This window comes from Myxocyprinus asiaticus, chromosome 31 (assembly GCF_019703515.2).
Source record: "Myxocyprinus asiaticus isolate MX2 ecotype Aquarium Trade chromosome 31, UBuf_Myxa_2, whole genome shotgun sequence".
Taxonomy (NCBI): Eukaryota; Metazoa; Chordata; class Actinopteri; order Cypriniformes; family Catostomidae; genus Myxocyprinus; species Myxocyprinus asiaticus.
The window spans coordinates 8,547,376-8,569,150 of record NC_059374.1 but is presented as its reverse complement, the minus strand read 5'-3'; the positions used below and the strand labels follow the sequence as shown (position 1 = coordinate 8,569,150).

General features: G+C 42.1%; 2 protein-coding genes across 2 annotated transcripts in view; one reads left to right on the top strand and one right to left on the bottom strand.

The window, feature by feature from the left end:
• The window catches only part of LOC127421801 (uncharacterized), a 73,561-nt gene extending 54,027 nt beyond the window's left edge, over positions 1-19,534 (bottom strand). Inside the window, exons 1-3 of the mRNA XM_051664926.1 lie at positions 18,798-19,534; positions 18,288-18,554; positions 231-306 (exon numbers count right to left, since the gene is read on the bottom strand). Coding sequence (XP_051520886.1) covers positions 231-306; positions 18,288-18,410 — 199 coding nt within the window. The 5' untranslated portion in view covers positions 18,411-18,554; positions 18,798-19,534. The remainder of the gene's footprint in view (positions 1-230; positions 307-18,287; positions 18,555-18,797) is intronic.
• Positions 19,535-19,710: 176 nt separating this feature from the next.
• On the top strand, positions 19,711-21,414 carry LOC127421929 (NADH dehydrogenase [ubiquinone] 1 subunit C2-like). Its single transcript, XM_051665157.1, has 3 exons — positions 19,711-19,998; positions 20,895-21,038; positions 21,227-21,414. The coding sequence occupies exons 1-3, from the start codon at positions 19,860-19,862 to the stop codon at positions 21,274-21,276; spliced, it is 333 nt and encodes a 110-aa protein (XP_051521117.1). The 5' UTR covers positions 19,711-19,859; the 3' UTR covers positions 21,277-21,414.
• The last annotated feature ends 361 nt before the right edge of the window (positions 21,415-21,775 follow it).

Here is a 21,775-nt window from a genome sequence, read left to right as displayed (position 1 = left end):
AAGATTTGGAATGACATGATAGAATTTCTATTTATTTCTTTTAATTTAATTACACAATATTAAACATAATAAGCTAGGGAAAGATTTGTAAAACTTTATTCAAATAAAATACAGTATGTTAAAAAGCTATGCATTAAGTATGTTGGAGTTTCATATTATTTTATACTATATTTTATGTGTAACTTTCTTTCATGCACAGTGTAATCATAGAATGAATTACTTTGTCTTGCCTATGTGGTTGAATTTTTGGAAGAATTTGCCTCTTATCCTGCTGACCTTCTTTGCAGTGACTGGTTTCCTGACACACTGTACATAAAAGAGAAAGAACAACAAATATAATCCATATTATCATTGCCACCGCATACATCAACAATCTAACCTACCTGTTTCTGGCACTGCCCCCTCCCTAATGCTCCATCCTTTCTCGGCCTTTTTCTGTTGGACTGGCTGTTCTCTATGCTATAAAGCTGTTTCAGCATTGCAGATCTACCTCCTGGTATTATTAAAAAAATTGTTCACCCAAAAATGATCAATCTCTCAACATTTTATCACCCTTATGCTGTCTCAAGTTCATATGACGTTCTTTCTTCCATGGAACATAACCAAAGATATTTTAACGGAGAGCTGTCTGTTTGTCCATACAATGCAAGTGAATGGTGACCAAACTCCGGTCATGATTTCAAACTCGATTACACTTCATAATGCTTGACGCGAGGGCAGAGCGCTCAATAGCACTATAGTAAGTGTAATCATCAGCTTGAAATCATTATCTCCAAAGAGACTGCTGATGTCAAGATTTATAGTGAAAAAATTAGTTACTTTTTTGTCTGTTCTCACCCAAAATCGATTGGAAACCCTTCAAAAGGCATGGATTAAACCACTGGAGTCATATGAATTACCTTTATGCTGTATTTATGTGCTTTGTGGAGCTTGAAAGTGTTGGGCACCATTTACTTGCATTGCAAGTCAAACAGACATAATATCTCCATCAAAAATATCTTCATTTTTGTTCTGCAGGAGAAAGAACGTTAAGTCAAGTCATTTTTATTTGTATAGCGACTTTCACAACACACATCGTTTCAAAGTAGCTTTACAGAAAATCATGCAGTAACAGAAAATAAAACTGTAGTATCTATACTGTCTTAGAGTCATCATTGTGTAGTTTGATAAAATACGATTGTGAATTGCATTTAAAAATAAGTAATTAAATAATAATTGTATTTAGAACCCCAGTGAGCAAGCTGAAGGCGACTGTGGCAAGAAACACAAAACTCCATAAGATGTTGGTTAATGGAGAAAAATAACCTTGGGAGAAACCAGGCTCACTGTGGGGGCCAGTTCTCCTCTGGCTAACATCATGTATATAATGCCAATATTACTTATGTATAGTGCAAGTTATGGTTTAAAAATATTAAACTAAGTAAGTGTTATGGGTCAGTGTTTAAACAAAGATTTTGTATGAACTGTAAGATTAATGACTAATGTCTTTGAAGTCCATCATAGATTAACTACAGAAGTTCACATAGATGCATTGTCCTTGTTAGTTGGCTGATGAAGGGTTTTGTTGGCAATTAATTGATAGTCTATGTATTCCATTATAAGAGTGTAGTCTATCATTAGACCGAGGTGATGCAGGCAGAGATCAGTGAGGTGCATCGCAGTTCAACCGGCAGGTAATTTCGGTGAGGTCTATCCTAAGTCCAAGGTTCAGACAATGGCATATGATGTATCCCATGTCTTATGGTTGGAGTTGGCATCAGTTTATCCTCTGAAGTCCATCGTAATAGACTGAAGTGATGTTTGACTGGCACCGGCTGCTATTAGTCGTCATCACTCAGAGACACATAGCAGTGGAGTCCAACATGAAGCAGGAATGGAGCTGGATCCAGCCGGTTCTGGTGACCTCAGGATAGGAGTCCCAAGGTTGAGACAGGGAAACAAATAGAATAATATTAGCATAGATGCCATTCAATTTATTGCAGAGTTATAGATCATGATCAGTGTTTCTGGTTCTGGCAGACCTAACTAAAGCAGCCTAATTGTGAGTTGAAGGATAAATTAGATGTATGCCTGGCTAAATAGATGAGTCTTTAGTCTAGACTTAAACTGAGTGAGTGTGTCTGCATCTCGAACAGTGTTAGGGAGACTATTCCATAGTTTAGGAGCCAAATATGAAAAGGATCTACCTCCTTTTGTGGATTTTTATATTCTAGGAACTATTAACTGGCCAGAATTTTGTGATCGTAATGAACATGATGGAATATAGCATGGTAGAAGGTCACTTAAGTACTGCAGAGCTAGACCATTCAAAGCTTTGTACATAGTTAACAGAATTTTAAAATTAATACAAAATTTAACAGGTAGCCAGTGTAACGATGATAAAATGGGGCTAATATGATCATATTTCTTGGTTCTAGTCAGCACTCTGGCTGCTGCATTTTGAACCAATTTAAGTTTATTTATTGATCTTGCTGGACATCCTACCAGTAATGCATTACAATAATCTAGTCTTGAGGTCATGAATGAATGAATTAGTTTTTCAGCATCAGCAACAGAGAGCATGTGTCCTAATTTAGCAATATTTCTTAGTGGAAGAATGCTGTTCTACAAACATTGGTAATTTGATTTTCAAAGGACAGATTGGTATCAAATATAACACCTAAGTTTTTCGCTGTTGAAGATGATGTAACAGTACATTCATTGAGAGTCAATTTATATTTAGCGGCTTGTTTTTAGGGGTTTTTGGTCCAATAATTAGTACCTCTGTTTTGTCGGAATTGAGTAGAAGGAAATTTCTGGCCAGCCAATCTTTTATTTCATTGATACACTCTGCTAATTTGGAGAAATGTGAAACTTCGTCAGGTTTTGAAGATAGTATATAATGTTGGGTATAGTCGGCATAACAGTGGAAACTTATTCCACGATTCCTGTTAATATCTCCCAGGGGAAGCATATACAAGGAGAAAAGCAGAGGCCCTAAAACTGATCCCTGTGGCACTCCATACTTTACTTTTGTTTGGTTTGACAATTCCTCATTTACATAGACAAAGTGGTAGCGGTCTGCTAAATAGGACCCTAAACCATGCTAATGCAAGTCCACAAATGCCAACATAATTCTCTAGCCTATTCAAGAGAATGTCGTGATCTATCGTGTCAAATGCAGCACTAAGATCTAAAAGAACTAGAAGTGAAATACAGCCGAGATCAGATGATCACAGGGAATACCTCTTTTAAGAGCTTATTTGGTATTGGATCTAACATATATGTTGTGGCTTTTGATGTTTCCATACGTTTTGTTAGCACTTCATGACCTATGACAGTGAAGGATTGAAGTAGCACGTGAGAAAATTTATGAGACACTGTTTTCTGAGATACTGTGACAGATGATTGCGCAATTCCAATTTTATTTCTGATTATTTCAATTTTATCAGTAAAGAAATTCATGAAGTCATTACTCTTGTGCTGCGACGGAATATCTGGATCAGTTGAGGCTTTATTCTTAACCACTATCCTTCGATGCACCGCGAAATACCTCTAATTTTGTATTCTTCCACTCGCTCCATTTTTATTTACTTGCATTGTATGAATCTACAGAGCTCAGATTTCCATCTAAAAATCTTTGTTTATGTTCAGCAGAAAAAGAATGTCAAACACATCTAAGATGGTATGAGGGTGAGTAAATGATGAGAGAATTGTCATTTTTCATGGGTGAACACGTAATTGGGAAACACAGCCATGGACTGCAGGGTAAATGTCTCTTTGTGGAAGAACAAGCAAATGAAATATCCCATGGCTTAATATTTCAACTTAAGCTTTTATGGTCAAATTACTAATGTCACTCATTATTTTACAGTGGAGTAACACCTTTCCCAATTAACCAGCATGCTAATTGGTCCAGGGAAGTGTTACAACTGTACCCAGTACATGAGGTTGTAACAAATACATTCTTTGTCTTCACACTCTAATCATGGAAAACAGGAACAATGTATGCAGGTTTTTACATGTCATTTGTTGCTAAACGGCTAAAGATATCTCATGTGAAAAAAAAATTGCATGTGTACTCTGGTCAGTCTTTTGCAGTATAGCAAAAAGAAAAAAGGTAACACTTTATAATACTGTTCCTTCATTAATAGGCAGAGTTGGGGAGTAACAGAATACATGTAACGGGAATACGTATTTAAAATACAAAATATAAGTAACTGTATTCCACTACAGTTACAATTTAAATCATTGGTAATTAGAATACAGTTACATTCAACAAGTATTTTGATTACTGAAGAGATTACTTTGCATTTTATTGTCATTTGTTTCATTTAATATTTAGTCCTTTCAGTTGGAAAAATTTATACATATAAACGATGCGATCCAAAGAGCATTTGAGCAGTGGTGAAACACTTTCTTATGATGTGTAACATTCATACGAGCAGACAGAGAAGTAAGTTTGAAGTAAGTTTGGAGCAGAAGAAATAAAAATAAACCTTGTGTAAATTGTCAACTTTATGCTAAGCTAAAATGCTATGTCTAGCCATTTTACATGCACGTGTTGGGCCTCATGTATTCAGATAGAAGACAAACGCAGGCCTAACACAGTCGTAAAAACCTAACTAAAGCCCCCACATTCCAAGTCGTAAATTATACTGATAAAAATCGTGCCAAAATCAAAAAGGGAGTTCAAAACAGACTACAAATCCCATGAAGCCTTGCTCACTAAAGGATCGAACTCTCAACTCCTATTGGATGAGGCACACAACAGAACCTCCCTCAAACATGACATCATCAGGAGTTGAAATACCTCTGAAATGCTTCCAGGATTTGCTTCCAGCAACTTTGTTTGTAGCATGTAGACGCAGCTCATCGCTGCTCTCAGGTGCAACCTCGTGACACAAGGAAGTAACTTGAAACTGTGGCCATACAATCTCCATCTTGCTGGACGAGTTGAGATTTCTCTGTGTTCAACCGAACACTCTAACGGATCCGAAGGAGACCGCCGAGCAATCCGCAACTTTATCCATTTGCCTGCAGAAGTGAAGAGATTAAAGATTTCTCTTCCATCTTCAATCAAGTCGACATTTCTGAGTTCTCCGCTAGCCCGCTGAGAATCAACAGCCGTGCCCGCCAACAGAGCAAGGAAACGGCCTCCCGTCATCACCCGAGCCTCAAGGAACCGGGTCGGAGTTAAAGGACGGAGGAAAACACATTCTACCTGTGTCCTCATGCGATTCAAGTAAAAGGTTTACGTCTGGGCAGAGATAGAATATTATAGTGTGTTATTCTTGTGTTTCAAGGTTTTTTGCTTGTACAGTTTACGGACCGCCATGTCGCTCATTATTAATAATCAGGGTATTAATTATCACAAATTTGTTTTGCTGTATTGTGGTCCAACCAAATTGGACTGTTGTGAAATTTCGCCATCGCGTGTGAGACAGGTAAACTGAGTTCATCCATTAAAGAGTCAAAGTACGCGGGACTGTTTACGAGCCGTCCACCGCGTCTCTGAGCGATGAACTAACAGCTGCTTTCTTTCCCACGATCACGAAATCGGCTTTAGGGCCGTCACTTCTCTCTCTCTCGTACTAACCACACACACACACACACGCGCGCGCGCGCACGCACACGACCCCTCACAAACATTCTGGCACATACTTTTGGCTCCTAGATAGCTTAATGCTAAAGCCCAGCTTTGTCCCTAAGCTATCGTACAAGCGGATACATGCGGTAACTGGTAGACGCCATTGACTGGTTTCTCGCTGCCCCCATTCGCGGTCATATTCCCTGGCCGGAAGTCTCGCGTGACATACTCTCCACAAGAGTCACGTCCGCCATTTTGTGCGCGTCCCTCCTTACACACACACACTGTTACACACACACCTTATGTGTTAAAGGATTATTTTTATTTCCATATCTAATCATATCACTGTTTAGTTTGTAGTTGTAAGTCGGAAGTTTATTGACTGCATTGTATTAATTATTAATTGATATTACTGCATAAATAAACTTTGTTTATATTACAAAGAGAAGTGTTTTGGTTTGTTTTGCATACGCCTGTGTCATGCTGACGGGATGTCAGTGCTCGGATTCAAACCTTCATTCATTGTTTTTTTTCCCGAAAATCGATATTCTTCGGATGTCGATTTTCCTAAGAAAACAATCTAATATTGAGACTGTTTTATTATCTGGTTATTAGTCCCTGATTCCAGGGTGGTGCCCAGTCAATGTTAATCCTTATTAATATTCTATTGATTTTTGATAATTGATAATTATCTTTGATGATTGTTGAATTTTAATGATCAATAAGCTAGTGTTAATTTTAATTAATGTTTCATCGATGTTAACAATTAACGATTATCTTTGATAATTGTTGATTTAAAGGATTAAAAATGCTAACAATGATTCTCATCAATGTTCTATTGATTTTAATAATTAATAATTATCTTTGATAATTATTAATTATTGCTAATAACCAAACCCGCTCCTAAACGTAGCGCACTACATTTACTGGAGCCCCATATGAGGTTTTAATGAGTTAGATTAAATTAATTAATTTAAATATTAATTAATAACTACAGAAATAATTATTAATTATTTCTGATAGTAACACTGATCTAAACAACCAGTAAAGCCCTACACACGTTACCAGGCATGCTCATAGTTTTTTTATCAAGAAACTTCACATTGGATCATAATTTCTTTTTTTCTAGTAAGACCTTTGATATTAGGGCAAAAATCTTATTCTTGATAATAATTTTTGTATTGTTTTCCTGTAAAAATCCTTAAAACAAGATCAATTTAATTTATCTTGTTTTAGAAACAACACTGCATAAGATATTTAGGTTTTTCAGAGAATGTATTTTTAACATGTGTATTTTGTCTTACTGTACTGGCAGAGTTTTTATAGTCAAAACAAGTGAAAAATCAACCAGCGCTGCAGAAGTAATCCAAAGTATTTAGAATACGTAACTGACCTTGAGTAATCTAACGAAATACGTTACAAATTACATTTTACAGCATGTATTCTGTAATCTGTAGTGGAATACATTTCAAAAGTAACCCTCCTAACCCTGTTAATAGGTAACTATGCAAAAATTAATACAGGACAAATGAGTAGTTAACTTAACTCACTTTATTGACACTAGACCATTACACAAGTGAAATGATGTGTGAAAAGCTTATGTGCGTGGTCCAGACATTGCCACCATACATTTAAATACAATAAGTATCAGTACACTTGACAGAATAACAATGTACGGAATAACAATATGACAATGTACAGAATAATGAATTACATTATAACACTACAGAATAACAATATAACACTATACAGAATAACATTACACAAATGTTTAACAGTTCGCATGCTACACAATACACATTACACAATATACAAACTGAACAGTTGCACTGAATTGAATTAAGCACAGTATACATAGTATACATAACATGCAGTGATGTGTGGCATATAATATTGTGTTTTTTAGGAAGAAGGTGCAACACTCACTCTACAGAAATAGGCCTTAGCTATATTTGTTTAAAAACAGTGATGTTTCAGCCATACTCAGGGCCTTCATCAGACATCAAGAACATCTAGGTCAAACACTACTATATGCACTCTTGTAATTAGCAACAGGTGTGTCTCTCTAATTGTGGGAGTCAATTAAAAAAACAAAAAGACAGTGCTAGACAGTGCAGAGGATACATTGAAAGCAGTCCATTGGGAACAGTTACTTAACCCTTCTAGTTCAAGCTATAATAAAAAAAAGTATTTCTATGCTGTTTGTTACTACATACGCACTCTCCAGAACTTTGCAGCACTATACAGAAACATTGGCATATTTTAAAATCAGATCCAGTCCTTTTGAAGACTTTTGAGCATTCTCCGATGATGTCATTCCATAGAGCAAAACATTTGAAGAACGTTCTAGTAAGGGCTAATGCATGTGTAATACCCCCTAAGCCTCAGTCGATCACAATCCCTCATGGTAACTATAAATGTGGAAATTGTACCCAATGTCAGTACACTAGGAGGCTGAAATACTTTTCACACCCCAGAACAGGCAAGAGTATACCTATTAGAAGTACCATCACCTGCAATACATAATGTGATTTATGCCATATGTTGTCCTTGTGGATTGTTTTATGTAGGTGAAACGTAAAGGGAATTGAGAACCCAATATGTGAACACGGTAGTGCCATACAATGTGGCGATATAAGTAACCCTGTAGCACAACATTTCAAAGATCATTCTCATTCTATTTGTGAGTTATTTTACTTTGGGATTAAACAGGTCAACTCTTCAAGCCGGGGAAGTCCAGAGAAACCTTTTGGATTTTCTTTTTAGATACATTGTTCCCTAAAGGGCTTAACCATGAAATAGATTAAGGTATGTTCTATTGAAAAGTGTGTTTTGTGATTGTAACTGTTTTTGTTTTTTTGTTTGTTTGTTTGTTTTTGTTTTATTCACTCCCACATTTAGAGGGACACACCTTTTGCTAATTACAAGAGTGCATATAGTAGTGTTAGACCTAGATGTTCTTGATGTCTGATAAAGGCCCTGAGGATGGCCGAAACATCACTGTTTTTAAACAAATAAAGCTAAGGCCTATTTCTGTAGAGTGAGTGTTGCACCTTCTTCCTAAAAAGCATGAACATTTGTGTGAGACAACTCAACAGCAGGAAGGAAGTAGACACAGGGAAGCGGGGTTTCTTCTGGCACAAGTAAGATTTTTAAACAGCCACTTCAAGTTTTTTCCAAGTTCACAAACTTGTCAGATTCACAGCAGGTAGTCAAACAAACACATCAGCTTCACAGGAACGTAATAACCTCAACACATCAGCTTCACACACATAACAGATTAAACTGCTTCAGCTTCGGGTACACCATCGCCTTTCTTGTGCCAGACTCTCTCACTCTGCTGCTGGTGGCGTGGCTGGTTATATGCCACTCTCCCCATGCTCACTGGAATTAGAGACAGGTGTTAAACATAATCTAGCTCAGGTGCCCGACTCAGGCCAGGGAGGCATCCGGCCTGCCTACCACTCCCCATTTCTGGAGAGGAAGTCGGCAACAGCCATCTGTGTTCCCGGTCTGTGGACCACCTTGAACTTAAATGGCTAAAGAGCCAGATACCAACGGGTGATCCGCACATTGGTATCTTTCATGCGGTGGAGCCATTAGAGTGGGACGTGATCCGAGCAGAGGGTGAAGGCCCGCCCCAACAGGTAGTACCAGAGAGTGAGGACCGCCCACTTGATGGCGAGACACTTCTTTTCCACGGTGCTGTACATAGTCTCCCTCAGTGAGAGCTTGCGGCTAATGTACAGCACCGGGCGCTCCTCCTCCTCCACCCCCAGCCCTCTGTCTGAAGAGTCCGTCTGTAACACAAAAGGGAGAGAGAAATCGGATGAATGTAAAAGCGGCCCCCCGCAAAGTGCAGCTTTAACCTGCATGAACGCCTGTTGACACTGCTCCGTCCACTGCACCGGGTCTGGAGCTCCCTTTTTAGTGAGATCTGTCAGTGGACTGGTGACATCTGAATAATTAGGCACAAACCTCCTATAATAGCCAGCCAGCCCCTGGAACTGTCTCACCCCCTTTTTGGTCTTGAGCCTCAGGCAGGTCGCAATCACCGCAGTCTTGTCAATTTGGGGACACACCTGCCCGTGGCCCAAGTGGAACCCCAGATACCATACCTCCACCCGCCCAATCGCGCACTTCTTCAGGTTTGCTGTGAGTCCCGCTCGTCGCAGCGATCTCAGATCCGCCCTCAGATGCTGCATGTGACTGCCGAATGCGGTCTGAGGATTCGGTCCATGAGACGCTGAAACGTGGCCAGGGCTCCAAACAAACCGAATGGAAGCGTCACAAATTGGTGTAATCCAAACGGCATGGAGAAGGCTGTTTTTTCACGAGAAATTGGTGTCAAGGGGATCTGCCAATAACCCTTTGACATATCCAGTCTCACATAAAATCGAGCAGTGCCAAACCAATCGAGCAACTCATCAACTCGGGGCATTGGGTATGTGTCAAATTTAGACACCGCGTTGACTTTTCTGTAATCCACACAGAACCGTACAGACCCGTTGCTCTTAGGAACTAGAACAACCGGGCTGGACCAATCGCTGTGGGATTCCTCTATTACCCCCATATCAAATCAAATCACTTTATTGTCACACAGCCATATACACAAGTGCAATGGTGTGTGAAATTCTTGGGTGCAGTTCCGATCAACATAACAGTCGTGACAGTGATGAGACATATACCAATTTACAATAACATCAAATTAACACAGCACAATTTAAACGTCTGATATACACATAATTACACACAACAATATACAAATAATAACATACACTGTACAGTATACAATACGCGCTATATAGATACACATTATTCAATAAAAATAAAAAATAAAAATATATAAAAAAGTATATATAGTAGTATATATAGAATGTACAGTATTGTACTGTATTGACATTCAGGCTGTCGGTTGATAGTCAGTTGTTAAGAGAGAAAATAATATAATAATAATATAATTTATGACAGTCCGGTGTGAGACATAAGAGTGAGGGTAATAAAGTGCCGTGCTGATGTATTTTGATCGTGGGAAATCAAGAGTTCAAAAGTCTGATTGCTTGGGGGAAGAAGCTGTCATGGAGATGGCTGGTGCGGGTCCTGATGCTGCGATACTGCCTGCCTGATGGTAGCAGTGAGAACAGCCCATGGCTCGGGTGGCTGGAGTCTCTGATAATCCTCCGAGCTTTTTTCACACACCACCTTGTATATATTTCCTTGAGGGAGGGAAGCTCACCTCCGATGACGTGTCTGGCAGTTCGCACCACCCTTTGCAGTGCTTTGCGGTTGTGGGCGGTGCTATTGCCGTACCAGGCGGAGATGCAGCCAGTCAGGATGCTCTCTACAGTGCAGGTGTAGAACCGTGTGAGGATGTGGCGGTTCATTCCAAACTTCCTCAGCCGTCTCAGGCAGAAGAGGCGCTGATGAGCCTTCTTCACAACGACTTCAGTGTGGATGGACCATGTGAGTTCCTCAGTGATGTGGACACCCAGGAACTTGAAGCTGCTGACTCTCTCCACTGGTGCTCCATTGATGGTGATGGGACTGTGTTCTCTGTCCTTTCTTCTGAAGTCCACCACAAGCTCCTTTGTCTTACTGACGTTGAGGGAGAGGTTGTGCTCCTGACATCAGTGTGTCAGAGTGTGCATCTCCTCTCTGTAGGCTGCTTCATCATTGTTAGTGATCAGACCTACCACCGTCGTGTCATCAGCAAACTTAATGATGGCATTGGAGCTATGTGTTGCCACACAGTCATGTGTGTACAGGGAATACAGTAGTGGGCTGAGAACACAGCCCTGTGGGGCTCCAGTGTTGAGGGTTAGTGATGAGGAGATGTTGCTGCCTATTCTAACCACCTGGCATCTGCTTGACAGGAAGTCCAGGATCCAGCTGCACAGCGAGCTGTTTTAAGCCCAGAGTCCAGAGTTTCTCATCTAGCTTGGAGGGCACTATGGTGTTGAATGCTGAGCTGTAGTCTACAAACAGCATTCTCACATAAGTGTTCTTTTTTTCCAGGTGGGAGAGAGCAGTGTGTATTGTAGATGCAATGGCATCATCAGTGGGGCGGTTGTTGTGGTAAGCAAACTGCAATGGGTCAAGAGAGAGAGGCAGCACAGAGCAGATGTAATCTCTGATTAGTCTCTCAAAGCATTTGCTGATTATGGGGGTCAGAGCAACAGGACGCCAGTCATTTAAGCAAGTTATTTTTGATTGCTTTGGAACAGGCACAATGGTGGATGTTTAAAGCATGTGGGGACTACAGACAAAGAGAGGGAAAGGTTGAAAATGTCTGTAAAAACACCAGCCAGCTGGTTCGCGCACGCTCTGATGACGCGGCCCGGAATGCCGTCTGGGCCCGCGGCTTTGCGGATATTCACCCGTCAGAAGGATCGGGTTACATCCGCTACAGAGACGGAGAGTGAACTAACCTCTGTAGCTTCGGCCGCGAGAGCTCTCTCCATGAGAGTGGTGTTATTTCCCTCAAAACGAGCATAAAAAGTATTTAGCTCATCCAGGAGAGAGGCAGCGGTGTTCATGGTGGAGATTTTATTCCCTTTAAAGTCCATGATGATGTTAATTCCCTGCCACATGCTTCTAGAGTTGGTAGTGTTAAACTGTCCTTCAATCTTGCTCCTGTACTGGCGTTTTGCTGTTCTGATTTTTCGGAGGGCACAACTGGCTTGTTTACGCTCCTCCGCGTTCCCGGAATTAAAAGCGGAGGTCCGCACATTAAGTGCCGCACTAACATCGTTATTTATCCATGGTTTCTGGTTCAGATAGATCCGTATTGTTCTGGTCGGAACCACGTCCTCCACGCACTTTTTGATGAAACACATTACGCTATCAGCGTAAAGCTCGATGTCGTCATCAGAGGCGGACCGTAACATTTCCCAGTCCATGTGATCAAAGCAGTCTTGTAGCGTAGAATCTGATTGGTCCGACCAGCACTGGATCGTTCTGAGGGTGGGTGCTTCCTGTTTCAGTTTCTGTCTGTAAGCGGGCAGAAGCAGAATGGAAGAGTGATCCGATTTGCCAAATGGTGGGCAGGGGAGGGATTTGTAGCCATCCCGGAAGGGAGAGTAGCAGTGGTCCAAAGCCCGGTCCCCTCGTGTGTTGAAACTAATGTGCTGGTGGTATTTTGGTGCGACTGATTTTAAACTGGCTTTATTAAAGTCCCCGGTCACAATGAACGCGGCCTCAGGGTGCATAGTTTCCTGCTCACTTATACTCCCATACAGATCCTTGAGTGCCCGGTCTGTGTCGGCTTGTGGGGGGATGTACACATTGCATTGGGGGATGCAGTGCTACATATTGAGCATTGCATCCAATTCTTCCCAGACAATTTTCTTTTTGTGCTCGGGCAAATGGTAGGGATGGCTCCATACCACCACCCCCGGCTCGGTCTCGATGTGGTGCTGGATGAGGTTCGTATGACCCAGCAGAGGGGAAAATACGTCTGCAAACTCCTGCTGCAACTTGGCAACCTCGCGAGCTGACACGGTGAGAGGTGGTTTCTGCAAATGACCGGGGTAAAATGATTTTGCTTTGTATTCACCTCCGGCCTGAGCTCCGCCATATCCGGAACTACCGTAGCCAACGTCACAGGGACTGCCTCCCTCCACAATTTCAGGAGGTTGAGGTGATATATTTGATGTGTGCCCCCTCTATCGGTTCACTTTATCTCATAATCGAAATCCGCCACTCGTCGTGTGACCTCAAAGGGTCCTTGCCACTTGGCGAGTAATTTAGAGCTTGATGTGGGGAATAATATGAGTACCTTATCTCCCGGTTCAAATTCCTGCAGCCGGGTTCCCCTGTCGTACAGTCGGCTCTGTCGTTCTTGAGCTGGGAGCAAATTAGTTGCCCCAAAGTGTGGAGTTTTGCTCTAAGATCAAGAACGTATTGAATTTCGTTTTTACTTGTTGAAGGTCCCTCCTCCCAAGCTTCGCGTATGACATTAAGCACGTTGCGCGGGTGCCGCCCATACAGCAGCTCAAATGGTGAAAACCCCGTGGAGGCTTGCGGGACCTCTCGTACTGCAAATAACAGGGGATCGAGCCATTTGTCCCAATTTCTAGCATCGTCGTGCATGAACTTACGAATCATATTTTTAAAGGTTTTATTAAATCGCTCCACCAGGCCATCTGTTTGTGGATGGTAAACGCTGGTGCGGATTGATTTAATGCCCAATAATTCGTAAAGCTCGCGTAGTGTCCGTGACATAAAGGTTGTGCCCTGATCGGTGAGGATTTCTTTCAGAATCCCCACCTGGGAGATTATATTGAAGAGTGCCTCCGCAACACTGTGTGCTGAGATGTTGCGTAGAGGCACCTCTTCTGGATATCGCGTTGCATAGTCCACTAGGACCAGTACAAAGCGGTGTCCACATGCTGACCGCTCTAATGGCCTGACGAGGTACATTCCAATTCTCTCGAAGGGACCTCGATCAGTGGAAGGGGGCACAATGGCGCTTTTGGTGTGGCCGGTGGATTCACCAGCTGACATTCGTGGCATGCCGCACAGCACCTGCGGACATCGCCACCAATGCCTGGCCAATAGAAACGGGCTATTAGGCGGTTCAGTGTTTTTCTTTCCCCTAGATGACCCGCCATGGGATTATAATGAGCCACCTGGAACACCATTTCCCGATGGCTCCGCGGGTATTAAGAGCTGGGTTGTATCTTCCTTTGTTTGAGCGTCCTGCATCACTCTATACAACTGCTCATTTATAATTGCAAAATACGGATATGTAAGGGCGATATTCGGCTGGAGTTGTTGACCATCGATCACTCTCACTTGGTCAAAGGCGTGCTTGAGGGTTTCGTCTCATGACTGCTCCAAAGGCAAATCCCCTTCGGGAAATCCCCTGAGGATGGGAGGGGCTGTAGCCTCTCCCTTCCTCAATTCATTCTGACATGGAGCAGATGAAGACAGCCCCGGCTCCTCCTCCCCTGCCAGCGCATCACACATTTCACATCTCACCGCTTTTGTGCAGGACCCATCCGCGCATATTCCCTTTAATAGATTTCTAAATTCAGGCCAATTACTCCCCAGTATCAGCGGATGGGTGAGGTGGGAACTAACCGCAGCCTCCACTCTGTGTTTGTTCCCCAGAATTTAATCATAAGGATCACCACAGGGTAGTTGTGAATATCCCCATGCACACACTTCACCCTTACCGTTTTAGCTGTGCCCAAAGCATTGTTTTGAATCAAGTGTAGGTGGATAGTGGTTTGATTACAACCCGTGTCCACCAATGCTTGGTGAGTACCCCCCTTGACACTTACCGGTATCCGGTACGCTCCGGCCCGATCAGGGGCAGCCTGCGGAATGTCGGGGATCCGGACCACCGTTCCCAGCTCCATCACAGAGCACTGATCCCGGAAGTGTCCCGGATCCCCGCAACTACAACAGACCGGCCCAGGCACCATGCCCGCACCCGCGTCGGCGGACACTTCCACCTGAGGGGGAGAGCGGCGGGGCACTGTCGAGGCTGAGGGTGATGCAAAAACCCGCGTGCGGGAAACGGGCTTCGGTGGTGGGACTCCTCACCTCCGTGGAGCAGGAACGGGCTCTGGGGAGAGAGCAGAGTGAGAGCGAAGAGGGGTGGAGGAAGAGAGTGCGGAAAACACAGGGGGAGGGGAGAGAGAGTGGGAGGGCTCTTCCGCCCTCGGGTACACCGCTATATGGTCCTCTGCCAGTCGGACAGCTTCCTCCAGCGACGCTGGGCGGTGGCACTGGACCCACTCCACCATTCCTCTTGGCAGTCGATGGATTAGCTGCTCCAGCACCACCTGGTCGACAACTCCCACGTCGTCGCGATCCCCCACCAGCAGCCATTTCCGGCAGGTGTCTCGGAGCCGCTGGGTGAAGGCAAACGGGCGGTCACTCTTCTCCAGCTTCATGGTTCGGAAGAGCTGGCGGTACTGCTCTGGACTGCGGCCAACCCGCTGCAAGATGGACTTTTTGAGGTCTTCACAGGCCAGGAGATTAGCCGCCGGCAGTTGTTGGGCAGGAAGCTGGGCTTCCCTGGACAGCAACGGGAGGAGCCTGGCCGCCCACTGATCACGCAGCCAGCTCCAGATCTCAGCGGTGCGCTCGAATAAATCGAGGAAGGCTTCCGGGTCATCATCCGCCCCCATCTTCAAGAGCGTGGGTGGGGGCAGGGGGCTGTGGCTGTCCGGGAATGTGGCCGGGGTTCTTTCCTGGCTGAGGAGGCTCCGAATCGCATTCCGGTCCTCTACCCGAGCTCTGAGGATCTCAAAGAACCGATGATCCTGGTCTTGATGTAGCTCAAGCAGAGACTGTTGGTGTGACTGGTGTAGGCCGGCGAGGGACTTGAGGATCTCGGCCAACTGCGAGGACTCCATGGGACGTACTTCATGATCAACTCAACAGCAGGAAGGAAGTAGACACAGGGAAGTGGGGTTTCTTCTGGCACAGGTAAGATTTTTAATCGGCCACCTTCAAGGTTTTTCAAGTTCACAAACTCGTCAGATTCACAGCAGGTAGTCAAACAAACACATCAGCTTCACAGGAACGTAATAACCTCAACACATCAGCTTCACACACATAACAGATTAAACCGCTTCAGCTTCGGGTACACCATCGCCTTTCTTGTGCCAAACTCTCTCACTCTGCTGCTGGTGGCGTGGCTAGTTATATGCCGCTCTCCCCATGCTCACTGGAATTATAGATAGGTGTTAAACATAATCTAGCTCAGGTGCAAGTGCCCTTACAGCTTTCTCTCTCTCCGGGCGGACGCTTGACCACGCCCCCACTGCCACAATTTGAATTTTGGTTGCGCCTCCTCTTCAGTTGGTTGAGCACCTTTTTTTCAACTCTTTATACTATTGTGTTGCCATTAATTCTCAGATGTGCGTGAAGGGGCAGATATTAAAGAGGCCCTATTATGCTTTTTTGGATTTTACCTTTCCTTTAGTGTGTAATATAGCTGTTTGTGCATGTAAAAGGTCTGCAGTGTTATTCTCTCCCACAGACAACACTGCTCAAGAACTACAAGAAATGCCTGGTTTGTAGTCCAGCCATTTCTTCCGTAAAGTATCTACATCACTATGTAACACATTTGCATAATGCCCTTCTAAGGGCTACTTTGGCCCGCCCTCAAACAAAGGTAGTTATAGCCAAGGCCAGGATGAGTTGGGTTAGTGTTGTCGCTATGTCGAGAAGACGCTGTTTTCTTCACTGTGAAAGAAAAACCTCTTTGTTTGTACTTCCAAAGGCAGACGAATTGAAGAATCAGTGATTAAAATGTATTTTTACCACTATTCCTCAGCAGTACAACCACAGCCAATGCCGGATTTTCAAGATGGTTACTCCTGAAAGATGGTGCAGTTCCAACTTTATTGGGACAATCTGGCACTTCAGGATCACAACCTGTAAGTATGCTTGATTATTTGTGGATTTATCTGCTACCGAGAGTTCAAATGCAGAGCTTTTTGTTGTAGCTACGATGTACACCCAGTGCACAACTGTAGGCCTCTGCTAACCTGCTAGCTAATGTTATTGTGTTGAAATAATTTTGCTTATCAGCTGCGGGTCCACTTTTACCTACAATTGTGTAGAATTATGCAGATTGTTTGTTGTTCTTACTATCATGAATAGTGAATAAGTGTGGTTATGGATTTCTTTTTACAAATGGGAATTTTACATCTGCAGTCAACGGTAGTGCTCGGCTAACTTGCTGTATAATGTTATTGTTTTGGTAAAGGTTTACTATTCAGCTGTGGGCTGGCTTTTACCTAAAACTGTGTAACAAAATGGTTGATCTCAAGAGTCTTATATAATTATATAATTACAAGCTGTAATGTTACAGCCACTGTCCACGGTAGTCCATGGCTAACTTGCTCACTAACTCTGTAATACCTCCGGTAATGTCCAAGCGGGAGTAAGCCTCTGTTCTCCATTCATATCTCTGGTGACAAAAGTTCGGCTACACCCATTCCAGCAAAAGATGACTAACTTAGATGCATTATGTGTCTTTTACTTGAAGCTTTGTTAGGTACACAGTAATCAACAGTGTACTTGTAAAAAGCTACAAAATAAAAACTTAACACTGTGAAACGTCCTGCTGAAGTCGTGCTTGTGAATGTGGTTTGGGTTGATCAGCTTGTTCTTCCAAACTTTCATTAATGGACTCAGACTCAAAGTGGTATGGCAAAAACTGACGCCACTGTTCCCATAGTTACAATAGTGTTTACCAGTGGCGAATTCTCAGGGCCAGCAAAGCCTTCTCTGCTGGCCTAACATGTCTTATTCATTGTGAAACTGTGTTTTCTTAATGGCATGAATCACACTGAAGGCCTAGATTTTAAATGCACGGCCCACCACTGGTGTTTACAGCTGTTAAGGAAGCCTGAAACTCAGTTATGGTAAGGGATGTTACATTTACGACATGTGGTTGACCAGTCACAACAGACTGGGCCAGCTGACTAATCAGAGCAGACTGGGCTTTTCGGAAAGGGAGGCTTTAAAGAGACAAGAGCTAAATCAGAGCGTTTCACAGCAGATGATGAAAATAGGTGTTCCAGAAATGTACAGTATGAGAAAAATTATGTGTTTTTTGAACATTAAAGCATGTAAACCTATTCTAGTTGACCCCCAAAATAAAATCATGAACATGTAAATTAGCATAATATGGGCTTTTTAATAATAATAGATGTGCGCTTTGCGGTTGAGAGCAGTACTGTTCCCGTACCAGACGGTGATGCAACCAGTCAGAATGCTCTCCACAGTGCACGTCCCAAACTTCCTCAGTCGTCTCAAGAAGAAAAGCAGCTGGTGCGCCTTCTTCACTACGGCCTCTGCATGGCTGGACCATGTGAAGTCGTCAGAGATGTGAACTCTCCACCGGTGCTCCGTCGATAGTGATGGGGCTGTGTTCTTTGTCCAGTCTCCTGTAGTCCACCACAAGCTTCTTGGTCTTGTTGACATTGAGAGAGAGGTTGTTCTGCTGGTTGTTCTCCTTTGGGGTTGGGTGGAATAATAGGGTTCAAATCAGTGTTACTATGAATGCAAACTTTAATACAGTGAAAAAGACACTCTATTTGCATAACATAAGTATATATAAATAAATAAAAATTTCCAACATTCTTTTGAATGTCCATGTACTAAAATACTATATTTGATGCCATGAGTGTAACTTCATTTACTATTACTATTATTTTGAATGGCCATGGAAAATGAAGCAATGTGATAACAATTTTACCTGGTCACAAAAAGTAGTCCGTTAATTTATCTGATGAACTTTCACCTTTTGCTGACCCTTTATGCTTGCAGAGCTAATGTGTGCTTCTAAATCACTTGCACCTTTATTAGCAACTGACACATAAGTGCCAGCTTTACATGTCATACATTCTGCTTCCCACGGATCTCGACCTGGATGAAAGCATGGGAATTTTTTGTGCAAATCTTCTGTAAATTTGCACTTTCGTTTGGGCATTGTTTCCACTCAGCTGTCATTTGCTGCTACTGTCAAGCAGCTGTTTGATGCCGAACACAACAGCACTTTGCGCATTTGCGGAGAGATTGACAGGCAGGAATTTGGCCAATAGTTGCTGCAAGCCTCTTATAATCGACCAATTGGTGTGCGAGAAGGCGGGATTTACAAAGAGGGGTTAATATGCGCGCACACACAATTAAGTATTAGACCAGATGCACATCATAATGCAACTAAAACTGAATCCCGGACATTTTCGCAAATTTAGAAATCCCGGCCGGACACTTTTTTAAGGTCCGAAAAAGAGGACATGTCCGGGAAAAAGAGGACGTATGATCAATATCTCTCTCTCTCTCTCTCTCTCTCTCTCTCTCTCTCTCTCTCTCGTCAACATCATAATGTATGTCTAATGATTGATGCCTGTCAAGCAAAACATGAGCTCATTGATGTCATAAAATATCAGTCTGCTGTTTTATTCCATCCGTAATTACGCCTGGTCGGAGGCTTCCATAAATATTTAGTTTATACGTAGGGTTACGTTCTACCTAAGTTTAATGGTGCAACGCTCAAATATTTAGTAGTGCGTAAATTGTGACTTAGTGTCCATTTACGCCACAACTAGGCTAAGTTTGAACTTACACACAGCTGATGCAACCGCCCCAAAGAAGTGCTGTTCGGAACGTTTGTGGGTAATTCATCTGTTCTCCGCCGGAGCGGCGAGCTGTTTGTATTTCCGGCTAAACATTGCCCTTGGTTTACCTCAGGGGGTGATATGGAAAAATAACTGGCTGTAAATTATCCCGACGTTGGAAGAGTTTGTTATATGTGAACATGGGGCTTCTAAGAGACGAAGCGAAAGTTCTGCCTCCACCGAGGATTGTAAACAGAAATTCAGTGTGGCTCGGCCTCTGCGGCTGGGCGACGGCGATGCTGCACAACAGCTTGAACCGCAAGCCTGCACTCAAAGCAGGTGAGAGCTCCACTGGACCAGTAACCTTTCCGTGCAATTAATAAAAGTAATATTTGTAACATAAACACATATTGTGATTACATAATTATACTCTTATGCTTTCTTGGCAGAGTTGTCTTGCAGCCCTTAGGTGCTTTAATGTAATATGTTACTGAATGAGTAACATATTCAAATACCATGGTATTTACTTACATGGTACTTCAGAATGAATGCCACAGAATGAAGATGCTACATTTCTGAAAAAAGACAAAAGCAAGCAAACAAACAAACAAACAAACAAACATCATATTATCATAGTACATGTGCAAAACAACATGTTATTACAATGTTACTGTCTGAGACCCATGGTGTTGCAATGGTACATGTTCACAAATGTGTTACTGTCATGTTACATGTCTGAAAAACTATGGTATTACCGTGGTTACATACTTTTTGTAAATCTGTTACTGAGAAAAGCTAAATTGCTATTGTACTTATTCAGTGCTAATGTAGTCACTCAGTGCTATTGGTATTGCTCCATATAATTTGCACTATATTAACAATATTGTCAATAAAGTGCACATATTGAACTGACTGTTTATTGTTACTGGCCCAAATGTCAAAACTTTTTGTCAAATTAGTGTAGCACCCATACCAGCTTCTCTAAGAGCAATCCACATAATGCAAAATTTTAAGTTTGTTCCTGATATATTTTGTAAATAATAATAATAATAATAATTTACAAATTAAATGAGTAAAGGTAATATAAATGTAATAAACAACATAAAAATGTATAACATATACCCTAAAACATCAAGCATGCATAAAACCCATACATTATAGTTTAGCTTCATCTATCATACATTATCCAAATAAAACTTGTGCAGTGCCATGAGTTGTTGATGTTTATTTTACAGGTTTCCACCGCCAAGCATTGTTTGTGACCATTGGATGGTTCATTGGCTACCATTTAACAAAATATGAGAATTACACATATGCTAAACTGGACAGAGACATGAATGAGTATGTCCGGCTGCACCCTGACCAGTTTCAGGAGAAAGGTAAAAGCATATGGAAATCCAGTCTCAGTAATATGTTTCTTTCTAACATGATGTTTTCTTGATATTATCTTAAAATGTGATTGTGTATGTTGGCCCAATTCTTTTGTGTCACTGTGCATTGCTTTTTAAATAAGAGTGGAATAAAGTGTGTCTCCTAACTGCATGTCCATTTCAATTTCTTAAACCAGAAAGGAAGACATTTGCTGAAATCGTGGAGCCGTTTCATCCGATCCATTGAATGGATGTAGTCATCACAAGAAATATGAAGACTAGTTGAATTTCTGGTTCAACGGGCTTTACAACAACTGTTATAAATACTCTTATATTGATTTAAGTTTTGTCCTTGATATTGCATTAAACTATTTAAAAGAAATCAGATTTCTTCATTCATTTTGATAATTCTAATAATCTTATAAGCATTTATTATCCAGGGTTTCCACAGGCCTTAAAAAGGTCTTAAATTTGAGCAACAAGTCTTAAATTCATAAGGTCATGGCATTAAATGTTATAAGGGATTGTTTTCTAATTCTGTTTAAGTAGGGTGACCAGACATCCCATTTTTAAGAGGTGAGTCCCGGTGTCCTGACAATTCTCTTAACAATGTAATTAAGTCCCGGTTTCAGCTGGTAGGCAAATTGATTTTTTTCTAATTACATTTAATATACTAATTTTCCTTCTCACTGTTGTCTTTGGTATCGTTTGGAGAGAAGAGAAGAAATTTCTATGCGTCGCACGTT

What these genes read in the sequence shown, in the direction of transcription:
- LOC127421929 (XM_051665157.1), top strand. Translation starts at nt 19,860, where the DNA reads ATGGGGCTTCTAAGAGACGAAGCGAAAGTTCTGCCTCCACCGAGGATT. An exon ending in CAAGCCTGCACTCAAAGCAG is followed by an intron (nt 19,999 to 20,894) that starts GTGAGAGCTCCA and finishes TTTATTTTACAG; the next exon opens with GTTTCCACCGCCAAGCATTG. An exon ending in TGACCAGTTTCAGGAGAAAG is followed by an intron (nt 21,039 to 21,226) that starts GTAAAAGCATAT and finishes TTCTTAAACCAG; the next exon opens with AAAGGAAGACATTTGCTGAA.